At 35.0% G+C, this 14273-nt stretch overlaps 1 protein-coding gene across 6 annotated transcripts in view; it reads left to right on the top strand.

Annotated features, from left to right (window-relative positions):
* The window catches only part of SLC25A21 (solute carrier family 25 member 21), a 253590-nt gene that overhangs the window by 174954 nt on the left and 64363 nt on the right, over positions 1 to 14273 (top strand). For all 6 annotated transcript variants that reach the window (XM_017829445.1, XM_017829447.1, XM_017829446.1 and 3 more), the window contains one exon: positions 9641 to 9724. In XM_017829445.1, the coding sequence (XP_017684934.1) occupies positions 9641 to 9724 (84 nt within the window). The remainder of the gene's footprint in view (positions 1 to 9640; positions 9725 to 14273) is intronic.

Here is a 14273-nt window from a genome sequence, read left to right as displayed (position 1 = left end):
GACATAGCAGTGGTGCTGTGATCCATATGACCCAAAGTTTCCAGTCTTTGTCTATCCTCCTGTCTTTAAGGAAAAACAGAGGGGCATAAAATGAAAACTTGGAAGATCACAAATCATTGTTATGACTCATTATAATGAACGATTTGTGCATTGCTTTATGGAGTAGTTAGGTTGCATTTGGGGGAAAAAAACTAATGTTCGTTTTTAATTTTCACCACTTTATGCCAATTTCCAAGCAACTGTCTTTCCTGAAGCAACAACGATCTTTTTTCCACACCATCCTGGGTAACGAGTGAGTTTTTTCAGCTGGGAGAGTGTGTTGTGATAAAAAGGTCCAGCCTTGCAAGGCTGTTATCAAGAGCCTGTTAGCGCTTCTCTTACAGCATTAAGTCTTATTTTCTAGTGTTTAAAACTGGGATGTCAAGTACTTGTAGTTGATTCTGCCTGTTTGGGTCTGTGAAAAAAAAGTATCCTGACAGCTTTGTAGCAACAACTGTGATTCACAGTTTTGAATACCCAAAAATATTCTTCTGACCTCAGTGAACAACCTGCATTGTATAGTCTCCTGAGTTTTGTTTAGCATTAGTTTTTGTTGTTAACTGTTAATAGTATGAATTATTAGAAAAATAAAAATAGATCTAATGAAGTCTGAAAATATCTGCTGTTTTTCCACTATATTGAATTTGTGATAACTGATTTCCTTTATTTTTGTATTACCTTCATATGGTGAATTATAAGGTATATTCACAGACGTCAAAGGTTTCTCATCGCTTAGGAGGATAAATTTTAGTGTTACATTAAAATTTACTGAATGTGTGTTTATGTATTATTATAAGAGACACTGGCAAGCTACAATATGAACATATAGCAAATGTTCCTTAAAGTTAAGGGATTAAGTTTTGGTTATGCTTTTTACAAAAGGAAGTGCACTATTTCTGATAAACAGTATTGCAGAATGCAAGTGTTCCAATATTACTGGTTTTACTGTAAGTCACCACAGCAGTGAAAGTCATAGTGCTTCAGAGGAAATTTCATCCTTAACTTGCCTTGTTGTGTCCTACTGTATGTTAAGAATTGCTGAGATCACTCAGCACTGGCTGATAATGAATTTCATATAAGCTGTTATATCGGGGCACAGCTGGGTGGGTAAGAGTTGAGTTTCAGTCTTTAACTCGGAATTGCCATGTTTTGCTAGTTTAAGGGTGTACATTTTCTGTCACTTAGCCGTACAATTTAACAGGAAAAAAGTAATCTTTACATGGAAGCAGCATATGCATAGTAGGTGATGTCCATGTTATGTGTATTAGCTATTAATCTTTTGAAATGGTTTGTCTGTTAATGAGAAAGGGTGAGTGAGTTGATGTTTTCAAATGCAGGGTATTTAGCTGTATTTTTCAAAAGAGTAAGTCTGGTTATATCCTTTCCAGTATTTTAAAAATCTCAGCCATATTAATGAAATTGTTTCCCTTTCAAATATTTTCCAGCACAAGGAGGTTGGGTGAACACAAAAAACTAACACTTCTTTCAGCAACTCACAATTTGGCTATTTTCCACTGAAAGGGAATTTGGATTTCTTTGTTTGACTATTTCTTTCCTTTGGGAGAAAAGATATTTTTAGTTGTCTTTTCTACTTTGACCATAAGGAGCAAGTGTAACATACATTTCGCTGTGACTGGAAAATTTTCGGTGCTAAATCATTTTAATCCAAAAAAAAATCAGAATAAACTAAGCTGTGATGGGACTGATTTCATCAAAGAATTTAAATGCTAGTAAATACTGAAAAGTATTGAACAACCCACCAAAAAAATCTTCCCCGTATATCTTCGTGCCAGAAGGCTGCAACAATTTTTTTGCCTTCTCAGAAGGAGAAGTGCTGTGTGATTATCATAAGGGACACTGAAATAAAAGGTTTGTTGAAAAAACTGTGCAGAAGTACTTGGCCCTTTCTATAAGAACTGTTGAGGAAGAAAATTTGCTTTTCCAGTGGCATATAGATCTTAATTACATTTGTCTAAACTGGAAGAGTTTTAGAGCAATGCTTACTGTTTATATTTCAGGTATTGTCCAGTAATGACCAGTAGTAAGTGTTCATTTGAAACCTTTCTGTGGCTTATCAGATATGTGTTTTATTTTACAAAGCTGTGTTACGATTTGCCTTTGCATCTTTTTGGAGTGATAGAGAATACTCTTACTTTTTAAAGGCAGCAGAATTATTCCTTTAATCTGATATCACTTAACCGATAGCTGAAATGTTCATACGTACATTTAAATTTTTCAAAGACTCTAATTTGCAGAGAGTCAGTAAGGGAGTCATAGGTCACAGTAATGTCACAGGACACAAGAATGGTAAGAGGTCAAGAGAGGATATGCATTTTTGTAATAGAAATTAAACTGAGATAAAAAACTGGACAGTTTTTAAGCAGGCACATGTTGCACACTGAAATCAGCCAAACCACGTTCTCATTTTTCCGTGAATTGAGACTGGATACTGGGGCCATAATATCATATCATCATATCATATCATATCATATCATATCATATCTGATTTTCTATGAAATCTCTTTTATTCATTAGTTTTTATTCCTCTTCACTTTGTCTGTTGTTTCTCTAAAAGTTGTTTTGAGGGAAAACATAGAAGACTTTATCCAAAACAAATGAGAACCAGATTTCTTCTGTTGATGTATTAGGCCACGGGTAACTACCCATACTTAGAATCATAAAAATAGCTTCATCATCTCTGACAATACAAAATTATTCCTTGTGGTACCGTTTTCAATTATTTGTCCAGTTTAGACAGGGGGCAAAAAAGATTTTCTGGGTTGGTTTTTACTTGAGAAATAGAGATTACAAAAGTTTCAGAAACAAACCGTCACTGTAAAAACCAAAATGCTGTTTTTAACCATTAGTGGTTTCTTCAGATTCTTTCATCAGTGTAACTAAGTGTATCATACACAAGAAGACGTAGACAGAAAACACAAGCGGTGTTTAAATTTGCCTGTTGCTTTTACAGTTGGCGCGTCCTAGCTGATCACACGTATTGCACAATCCTTCACACAAGATATTAAGTGATTTTAGCTTTCCTTTGTGATTACTGCTGTCATCTTATGCTGTGCTCAGAATTTGTATCCAGATAGCCAAAGCAAAGCTTCGGTGACAGAATTGTACCTTGGACATATCCACAACACTAGCAGAGAGCCAGTGGAGTTGTTCCTGCCTTGGCAGACTTGTAGATAGGTTTTTCACACAGAATAACATTAGAGCAATTTCTAAAAGATGATAAAAATGTGTGCTGTTTGCAAGTCCTTCACTGTGAGGAAAGGCTGATATTTTGTGAGGAGCTTGTAGAAGCCCACAGCTGCCAATTGTATCTGGGACCTCCGAAACACAAGAGTATTATAGGATTCGGAGGCTGGGGTTGAAGACAGGCAACTCTTGCTCTGTGTGTGCAATAGGTGGGGAGGACACCAGCTTGGAGCCTCAACCCATACTTTCACCTTGCTGTGAAACATGGTAGTCTTCTGAGTATTTTCATCCCTGAAATAAAATGGAACTTGCACATCATAACTGAGAGTATTCATGAGGTTTCTCTGAACAGCTTTTGGCGTGGAATGAAAAACTTGCAGTTTTCACTAATTTTGTTGTTGTTTAGAACTCCCCCTCCACACATACAGTCATTGATGGAATTATATTATTAAAATATTTATGGTGTGAACTTAGTTTCTGCTGTATTTCTTTCTTGGGAAGATTTTAAATTATTTGTATGTAACTGTTGACTAGTTATTTTTGTTATACTTTACCAGAGTAGATATTCATGAAACAGTTACATGAGTTAATTTGACCTGCTTCTGGTCAAGTTAACTTTTTCTTGAATATTTTCTAAACTACACGTAAAGGAAAATTTCCTTCTGATGTTATACCTACTGTATGTTTGTCCCAAGCACCCAATGGAAGAATTACTGCAGGAGAAAAAAGTAGAAGAGTTCTTCATTAGTAGCTGACAAAATATGGCTTTAATGTCTAAAAATCTTTATTACATTCTTGGAGTATATAAAGTACTGCTTTCTTTTTCCCACTCACATTTTTGATGGAATGATGTGCTGTCCTCTATAAAAGGAGTAAGACCTTCGGGAAAGATGTTCTTTTTCTGATTAGTGTACCTTTCTCTGGTCTAAGAGGAAGACTCACATTCAGAGAACTGGCTGAGAGTACCAGTAATACTTCTCTACCCATGATTCTGATTTATTGTTTTAAAGTAAATATGATCTGTATGAAAATTGAACTACAAAAATGTAACTGCAAATAGAGGCAAGTCTATGACTACTATGCAGAATGATTGGAATAAGTTCTGTTCTGTGCCTGTTTCTTAATTACTACTTTATATGTTTTTTGCAGTTAAATAGTGATCATAGCAATACTACAGTACTTAAAATATGACCTCTGCACTAGAAAAATTTGTATCTTTGGCTTAAAATAATTAAATTTTTTGTTTTGAAAACTAATATTCAGCTCTTTAACAGCTCGTATGTTCTACTGTTAAAATAAGTGACAGAATTATACTCTCAATTTAGTTATTATCCTGTAAGTAACATAAGCAACTCAAAGAACTTGAGCCGAAAAGTAAAATAAATTATATGATCAAGGTCCATTTTGCAGTCCAAAGTTTTACATGAAATCTAAGCATCGGTAGATAGCAGTCATAGTAACACCTGAATAAATGTTTAAATTAACAAATCAAAATATTTTGAAAATATAATGTGGTTATTTTTTATTATAAGCATGTGAACTATTAAATAGTGTATATTTATATACAGCTTCATACTATACATTTTTTATCAACTTATGTTGGTGGGGTAACTACAACTAGGAGTCATGGGAATTACTAAAAGTGTGAAAAAGCTATAAATGTTTTCAATTTTCCAAAGGCTGTACATTTATTTTAAAGTTGTTTTAAATATAAATTTGCACAGATATTTTAATTTGGTTTGTTGTTATGCCATGTAATTACCTTCTTTATTGCTTCTAAACACTTTAGTACCTAAGTTTATTTGCTTTGGTACTGCATAAATCCTAATTATGAATGGAAATGTTAGGAGCTGTATTCAAAATAGAATAGAATATATGATGAAATCCTACTAAGATGTGCAGAGAAATAAAATATAGCTAAGGCTGCCACTCTTTGGCAAGCGCTGCAGCCTGGTACAAAGCTTGGCTCTCTGAGTCAGTGTTTTTTTTCCCTCTGAACTTTGTAGTTGAGAAACTAGTCAACAGCACTGCATAAAAGCAGAAAGAGGTTCTGGAATTTACTCATGAGGGTATAGTCTTTGCAAACCAAGGGGCAAGAATTTAATGAGTCTAGTCTGCTCCACATCACATTGTGGTTGTCCTGCGTAGCTGGGATTTAACTTCTCACTGTGTACTTCAATATAGAGATGAAAATACTGATTTCTTCCTTTTAGATTTTAAGATGACTAAAGCAATTTCAGTATGATTTGGAAATCCCTCTCCAGCCCAGATGAGTAAATAAAAGGGGGAGGATTTTTAGGTAACCTTGTCGTGACCAGACTTTAAACATTAAATACCAGGATACTGTAGTAGCAGACATCCATAAGACAACTTTGATGAGATATTAGCAAACATGGACAAAAACCTTAGCAAATTACAGCAGCAAATTCGCGTGAGCGAATTTTATTTTTTTTTTCAGAAAGCACAGACATATGCTGCTTCTTCTATAGATATTGATTATATTAGAAAAGGCTATTTAGAGGACTTCTGCAATAGGAATGGGGGCAGGGAAGCATGATGTGGACTGAGAATTCTATTAAACTCAGAATGAAATACTGGCTATTAAAAATCTAGCAAGAATTGTAAGAAATTAGGCATTGGAAATTGATATGTATGTTTATGTAGAGTCATTGCTCCACAACAGGATGTGTTACTTGTTAAATGGTAAGGGATTCTGGGAACTGGTGAAAGAACTCAAGCATCTTCTACATTATGGGATTTCAGGCAGAGCCCATTCAGAGTTATTGACCAAGGAGTGTTATAATCATAAAAAAATGCTCTCTCTCACGCTAGTAAAATAACAATAATTTAGGTTTATTCATTTCACAAGTAGTAGTTGTAGTGCTGATTAATGCAGGTAAGCTAAAATATTTTCATGGGTTTAGGTGATGCAATTTTCACTGCCTTTTAAACAGACCCCAAATGCTCAAATAATTTTACACGATTCCTACTTTTTGAGATCCCAGCCTTGTGTCTTGTAGGGTGAACAGGGAAGGAGACCAATGTTCTTTTCTTAATATCAGGGCACTTCTGTATCTGACGAAGCTACTGCAAAGGTACCATTCATTGAAGGGGGACATGGAAGACCAAGCCCATTACACTTCTAGTATAAGCCAGAAAAGGAGATTGTGAGGTCCCTCATGGCAGGAGAGATGAAGGTGGGAATTGTGAGAAGCTGAGAGGGTAGGCAGTAGATGATTGGGCCAGTCCTGGCTAGAAGTAACCTGTGGGACAAATTGCCTCCCACAGGTCTGTGAGCGTTCCCAGGGTGGGAGTGCTCAGCACCACTGCATTCTGCCCAGAAAGCCAAGAAGAAGAAAAATGAGAGGGGAGGAAAGTTAGCCTGATGCTCATTTTTAAGGTGATAAAGCTTGCAGCAAACACATAACATGTTGGAGTGTCTGTTGACTTGACACTTGTTGGATGGTGGTATTGAGTAGCAGGTCATTCATCCCAGCCCTGCAAAAGCATCTCTGCACATGTCTGTTCAGCGTGTCACTGACAGCTGCCTACACATTCTTCTTTTCACACTTCAAAATTATAAATTAGATCAGAAGTAGTGCTCCAATGATATTTATAGGGGAATTTACCTTTTTTGGTCTAGCAAAGCTAATAGGATACAAGGCAGGGATCCAGCTTTCAAAAACGCATTAAATTCATTTTATAATGCTTTTAGAAAGGAATGGATTTGAAGCAGAGACAGCCTTGAGATATCCCCCAGTTGTGTTCATTCCTCTAAACAACCATAAAAACAGGCCAGTGATGGTTTTTTTTAAGTAAACACTTTAGCTATTCTGTGTTATTGATTACTGATACAGATGGCTGCTGCTACCTCCAGTTAAAAAAAAAAAATACTTTTTTTCAGCTCTTCCTTGAGCTTCTTATAACAAGTGCTGCTGATCAATTAGCTAGTTCATTAAAAAGTTACACATGATTTTATTGAGGCAAGCAATTCTGAATCAAAGAACCCAATTCGCAGATCTAGGTTGAAGCACATAATTGGCATGTATTTTAGGATTGCTGTTAAAGCTATAAAATAGATTTACTAGAGAAGGAATGGATCCAAAAACCCTTAAGGAAGGAATATATTATTTGTGTGACTCAGTGTTACAAATGGACTCATTTAATACTAAGGTCTTATTTACATTAAAACAAAAATCTGAAATAAATGTAAGGCTTCTTTGATTTAACTTCTTTAGCAAAAAGTTATCCTTCATCTGATTAAACACAAATTACATATAGTATTATTGCATTTCTTTTGCTATTATTTTCATTATTGTTGTCAAAGATATGTTTTTATTAAATCATTTAAATTTAGATGAGAAGTTGCCAATGTGTAAACAAAATTCTATAAATATGTTCACCATGTTGTTGAGATCCATGGTGAGTCTGGTATTAAAGCCCCAATTCTACAAACAGTTGTGCATGCATGATTTAGTGGGGAACCTTACACATGTGCAAGTAGGACATGCTTGAGCGTTTGCAGGGTGAGAGACAGCAAAGTGCATTATTCAAAGGATGTTTTAGAAACAGTGATATTTTGTTCTGAGTTTACAAGCAGGACAAATTTTGAAATTCAAGGAAAAGAGTTTGGTTTAAGAAAACTTTATTTTTAAACACTTGGAAAAAGATATTTACTGGTGAGTTTATGCAAGATTTCTTTAAGAAAAAAAAGCTCTTTTTGGTTTTGAACCTAGATACATAAACAATCAAGTCTTAAATATATTAAAATGTGCATAGAAACTACTTTCAGTTATGATTTTGATTACTTGATTGCCACATAGTAAAAGCTTCTGTAGCTGATATTGCTGTTGGACTTCGTGTGATGGCATTGAGGCATTTTTTCATCTATTAGCCATCCCAAGGGTTCTTTTCAGACAAAATGTTATGCATCAAGTCTTATTTGAGTGTAAGCCTATTGAATAGCATTCTTCTCTCTGCCAACTTGGCAGCAAGTTCTTGTGCTAATAAAAGAGGTTGCCCCAGATAGAGATCCCAGATGTGCCTGAACTACTTTTATTAGGACTATGGAGGGACTTAGTGTTTCCTTCTAACAATTTTCAAAAAAGGTGTGGGCTTGCCTTTATAATTGCCCAATGAATTGTATTACATCACCGGATTTTTTTTCCCTCAAATTGAATAAAATGTTAGATGTGTTAGCACAGAAATACTGATGTTCAAAGCAATTAATGCATTTTGCCACAATACAAATGCTGATTTGACCCTACTGAGTTCTGTGAGAGGGGAGAATATTGCTGTGTAACCTTGAGTTAAGATACTTTCATTTCTTACATAAGTGTAAGTAACAATAGATATTTCTCAGAACAGCAGCATACCTGTGACATATGATGTACATGACTGTAATGTGAATTATTTCTTGAAACTATTGTGTAGAATTATAATTATTATTTTGCTTAGTGATAAAACCAATAAATGTAATGTTTGCCTGATGTGGGGCTATTGTGGGGCTGGAATTGCTCACATCAATATTTTTATTTTTTTAATTTTTTTTTTTTTTTGCTATGTGGTAATTAGCATATATGGCTATATGTATATGGTAATTAGCATTTTAAAAAGAGGTTTTATTGCTAGAAATGTATTCTAAACTTCTCTGTACTGTTTACTTGAATGTGTTGGCCGCAGTTTTAAAACTGAAAGAAATAAAGTTCTCTAACTGAGATACTTAGTAAAATTTAGTTTTTAAACATGCTGTTGCTATCCATAAATCATAACTAATAAGATGTTTGCAATCTTAAATCATAATCTTCATTTTACTTTCAAGGCCATAAGCTTCATGTTGAAATTTGTATTGTTGTCAAAATGTGAATAGAGAAAATAAGGTTTTAATTAGAATAATTCATTGCTTGCTTTTATTGTTCATCTTATTATTAAATTATGAAAAATAAATGGTGCTCTAATTTTTGTTCATATCTCTGCTTGATTTTTGTTATAATTGTGTCAAATATAAGAAGAGAAACACATGATAGTATTCCATTTCAGATTTTCAAAAACAGGATTTGACTCAAAGACTCACATTAGTTTCAATGGTTTTTGGACCAGGCACAGGGTTAACAGCTTATTTTTCAAACAACTAAAAAGAGGTGTAAATGTCAAAGGTGATAGCTATACTGTGAGTTCCATAAACTACACAAAAAGTTACTACTAAAGCTCTATTTTTCTTGGTTTAACAGCTTCTATGAAAACAGTGTTAATAAGTATATCAGGAACAGTATATAATAATGAATCAGAGACGTAAAAAAAACCCTTTAAAACTCCTTTTATATAATAATTGGAAAGTTAAAAGTGACTTAAAATCCCTGACTTCTCATGCTGTGATGTAAATTGTATTTTTTTTTAGGTTCCAAATTCAAAGAGGGAAAACTGATCCAACCAGTTACAAGAGCCTGGGGGACTGTTTTAGGACTATTTTCCAACGAGAAGGGTAAGAGTATATGTTTTTAAAATTGTCAATTTTATGAGATCTTTCTTAATCACCCATTTTCCAGACATTAGATCCTCTTTATATTCCACTCTTTCTTTCTTTGCAATTGCCAGAATTTGACAAACATGTAGTCTTACATAATGAGCACAATTTGAAAAGTCTAATTAGTCTTAATTAGACTCACAATGTCAAATTTTGCTATTAAGGTATGTTAAAGATCAGAATGCGCAGCTGTATAGAGACATTGTTGTAAACAATACTGCAGGACCAGGAGCAGGATGGCCATATCAGTGTATTTATGTATCTAGGCTCTTCTGTCTTCTTGTCCTGCTTTTCAGAACCAGCTCAGCCTGAGCTGTTACCAGATCAGTGGAGCACTTGTTTCCAAGCTCTGAGAAACTGGCATTCCCAGTTACCTGCGTTAGACAATGTTTCCAGGATCTGTGTGAGCAAAATTCCACAGCTTTTCAGTTTGACAGAACATGGAAAAAAGATTTATGGTCATTAGTTACCTGAATCGTACTGCCTTCAGAAGGTACTGCTACTATATAAGCCTGAGCTCCTCCAAAGGACTTGGGTTCTGATCCAGAAAGGCATTTAAATATAGGCTTAATTTTATGAGCAGTCCAGTTAAAGCTAGTGAATGTAATTGGACCAATCATATGCTTAAAGTTAAGCCTGTTATCCACAGGAGCTCTTTGGGAGCTAGCCTTTAATCAAGGTAACTCTAATTAGTAACTCCCAGATTTGAGTAGCTGGCAGGCTTTCCATAAACTTTGTACATACAATAGCAACCCAATTTTTATCCATATATCACAGAATCACAGAATCAATTAGGTCGGAAAAGACCTCTGAGATCATCAAGTCCAACCTATAGGTCATCAAGTCCAACCTATATATTCATCAGAATGAAACTGTTCATGTATACAGTGGCATAGAAACTGAGTATGGAGGCTGCATAGGTACAGTGAGGCACAGAATTCTTTTGTCCACAAGCTGTACTGGAATAACAGAGGTGAGGTGAGCAGTGAAAATTTATAACTAGGCCAGTTTTGTTTCTTGCAATGAGGCTTAGCTAAGCTAAGCTACTTATTACATAAGTACATACATATAGAACCAGATGGTTTGAAATGACAAAGCAGGGAGATGCAGAGAAGTTTTGTTAAGCTGTTGAAAGAGGAAGGTGTCACGCCTGCCCTTACTAGTGGTAAATTCATTTTTGTTGAAAGGTTAATGATATGTATTATCACCATAAGGCATTAAAAAGCTTAAAAACTAAAAAGATTTCACAAACATGGTAATTTGTGGCTTCTGAGGTTTTCTAGACTGAGTATATGTTAATTTTTATTGCTCCTCAAAAAATTAAAGTATTAATATTTACAATCATGTAAAACTAACTTTAAACACAGAACCAGTTTCAATATTTGTCAGTAAGCATAAGAATAGTATTTATCTCTTCCAAACTCATTAGTATTTTTATTTTATTGAACGATTCACAAAAAGTAAAATTAAGGTCAAGTAGACATATCTGGAGAATGAGTCTAAATCAAGAGACAGCTTCCAAGTAAATTGATTGTTCATGGGTTTTCGTCCTGTAGAATTCTTGTGCCCCAATACTGGAACTAAACCAGAATATTTCTTTTAATATTTGTATCTATTCATGAATCTCTGAGCAGGAAAAGGAGATGATAATATGAAAATATTATAAATTTAAATCACAATTTACCAGTGGATTGCACAAAATTTCTGTGGGGCTAGAGCTAATACAGTGTTTTACTTGCCTGTTTCAAAAGCAGTCAATACTGAATGAAAAGCAAATTTTATTATGACCAGTTTTTCTCCAGGAAGTTAGACAGAGTCAGAAAGTCACATTTAAACAGTCATCAATCGTAAGCACTAGGAAAAAAGAAGATGAAAAATCTTAGATAAAATATAATCTTAAATTTTTGTTAAAAATAAGAAAAGTAATCAGCTAATCCTGAAAAACCTACTTGACTCTGTGAGTCTTGCATTCCTGTCTACAGTTGTCTGGTTTTCTAGAGCATGGAAATTATGATAGTTGTGAAGGAACTGGGAGGTGACTGTGAATTATTTTAGTTAGGGGAAAACTTGAATCCTGATAACCCTTTTCTTGGGTGACCACAAAAATATGCAGAAAAGAGCACCAAGAAAGGGCTTCACATTTAGATACTAAGAAAACAAAATCAATTTATGGGGTATTCAGATTCAGGTGTGTAAATCTGTGAGAAGGAAATAAAAAATTCATTTATGTCCCATGTTTGTTTCATATTGGCAATATGAAATACCCCTGTTGGTGTGTGGCATTTTTAGACTGATTTCCTGAAATATCTAAATCAGTGTACACTGACTATAAAGAGTTTAGGCATCTTTCTCCAGCACTCCAAATTCCTTTCTGGCATATGTGATTCTATGTTAAATTGACAACCAAAAGACCCCTAATTAAATAAAGGAACACAGTGGGAAAAGAAGTGTTGCTAATGGCTTGCCCCTGAAAATGTTTACATTTGGAAATACTGCTTATGCTCATTCGTACTTATGTTTTTCAGTAGTAGCAACTATGGATGTCAGAGCCTGGTTCAAACAAGACCCTTTATAATGCCTTGATTTGTTGATCTTGTTGAGTTTAAGTATGCAGCCCAGGAAGTACTTATTTTTATGAACATACATGCAAATGTTTCATGTGCTGCAATGCCTCTTACTGAAAATCAACCAGTAGTATGTTATTACAGTATCACAATAACAATCTGATGATTTTATGGAAAGCTTCTTCATCACAAATAATGCCCAGGATTCTTTAACCATCCCTCTGATTTTCTCCTCATTGTAATGAAAAGAACAGAGCAAATATTTCCCATCTAACCACTAGTAGAATACTGTCCATTTCAAAGCATGAGAAGACTCCTTTATCTACACAAAACAGTAGAAATCTTCTAACCACAAAAAAAACACAGGAAAAAAAAGCCCCAAAAAGCTCCCAAACCTTGACCAGCTCTTTAGATGAAATAAATTTTCTTCATGGGGAATTAAATTCTTCAAAGAAGGATCTATCTCTTGAACTCTTTTCTTGTCTTACAAGAAAATGGGAGCCACAAAACATAAAATTTAATTGAGACTCACTAAACGAAGGCTAAGTCAAGCAGAGCATTAAAGGTCACATAGTTTTCTATTAAAGGGAGGCAGCAGTATTAACTTCAGGGCTTTTGCGAACTTGTTTTGGAAGTGTCCAGTTGCTGCTAATTGCACAGGGTCTGCAGCAGTGTGGATCCTCTCAGGTGATGAGCGGCCTCTGCTCAGCCGGATTTGCCAGGAGCCGTGCAGCCGAGGTGCTCCGATTTCACTTATGAGATGACGCATGAATTGACAGATCTTTGACAGTGAGGTAAACTCACCAGCATATCTGTTCGTTGAGGAGTGACAGCTTTATAGCCAACATAAAAATAATCTGATGTTTATTGGGGAAAACGTTTGGATACAGGATTAACTTTTCATTTGTTTTAGATCTTACAAATAAGAGGTTAGGTTGTGTTAAATGACCAATTTTTATATAATTGCAATCTTTGCTGCTCTTGTATTCACTCACTTTTTCTTTCCTAGTCACTTAGGTTGGAATATGAAATGTAAGAATAAACCAATGTTCTAGCTGAATGTATATGTTGCATTTATATTAAAGACACATGGTGTTGTGTCTCATATTAAGAATAGAAAATTATGCCCATCTGCACTGTCTTAATTTGGAGTTATAGCATTAAAATGATGAATGCTGTTGTTTCAAGTCTGTAAACAACTTTGTTCTTATAAATTTGGATTTTCATGGGCTCATAATTTTAACAGTAAATGTTCTGGGTTATAGTTGGCTTTTTTGGTAGGCAGTCAGTCAAGAAACCTGTTACTTTCTCTTTCATTGTTAACTTGTCTGGAATAGAAAAGTTAGTAGTGTCCTGGATTCCAGCTTTATAATTCAGCATTTGAATAAGTTACAGTTTAAAGTGCTTCTTAGGCTTTCTTAGAACTGGATGGTCCTGGGAAAGTGCAAAACACAATTGTTGTTGATCATTTGAGATTTCATTACTTCTGCTGAGTTATTTGATTGTTTAATTTGGTTTGGGAAGGAGCAATTACCTCCATATTTACACAGCCCCATGGCTTTATAACTATTTCTTGTTCTCAGCACCACCTTAGCAGTCTCTTGTACCTATAATTGTCTGTATGACCACACACACCTTTTTTTTTTTTTAATAAGCACCACCCTGACTCATACATTAGTGGGATTAGGTTATAAAGCTGCGCAAAACTTGTCTCTCGATGGGTGGAGTAGGTGGGAGAACAGCCAAGGCTAAATAGGAGCTGGATGAGTGCAGAGTCATCAGCAAACATGCAGAAGCTGGAGGGCTCTTGGTTTATGTGATATTAGCGATTGTTCATCAATTAAGGAATTTGCTAGCACTCTCCTTTGTCCTGCCTCTATTCATCAACTCTCTGTCATGGTAACAAGTGCTTGAGAGACTGCAGCAGTGCTCTTGAGGCCTGG

Source organism: Lepidothrix coronata, unplaced genomic scaffold (assembly GCF_001604755.1).
Source record: "Lepidothrix coronata isolate B3197 unplaced genomic scaffold, Lepidothrix_coronata-1.0 Scaffold164, whole genome shotgun sequence".
Lineage (NCBI taxonomy): Eukaryota > Metazoa > Chordata > Aves > Passeriformes > Pipridae > Lepidothrix > Lepidothrix coronata.
Note: the sequence above shows the minus strand (reverse complement) of the source record. Positions and strands in the feature narration are given on the sequence as shown.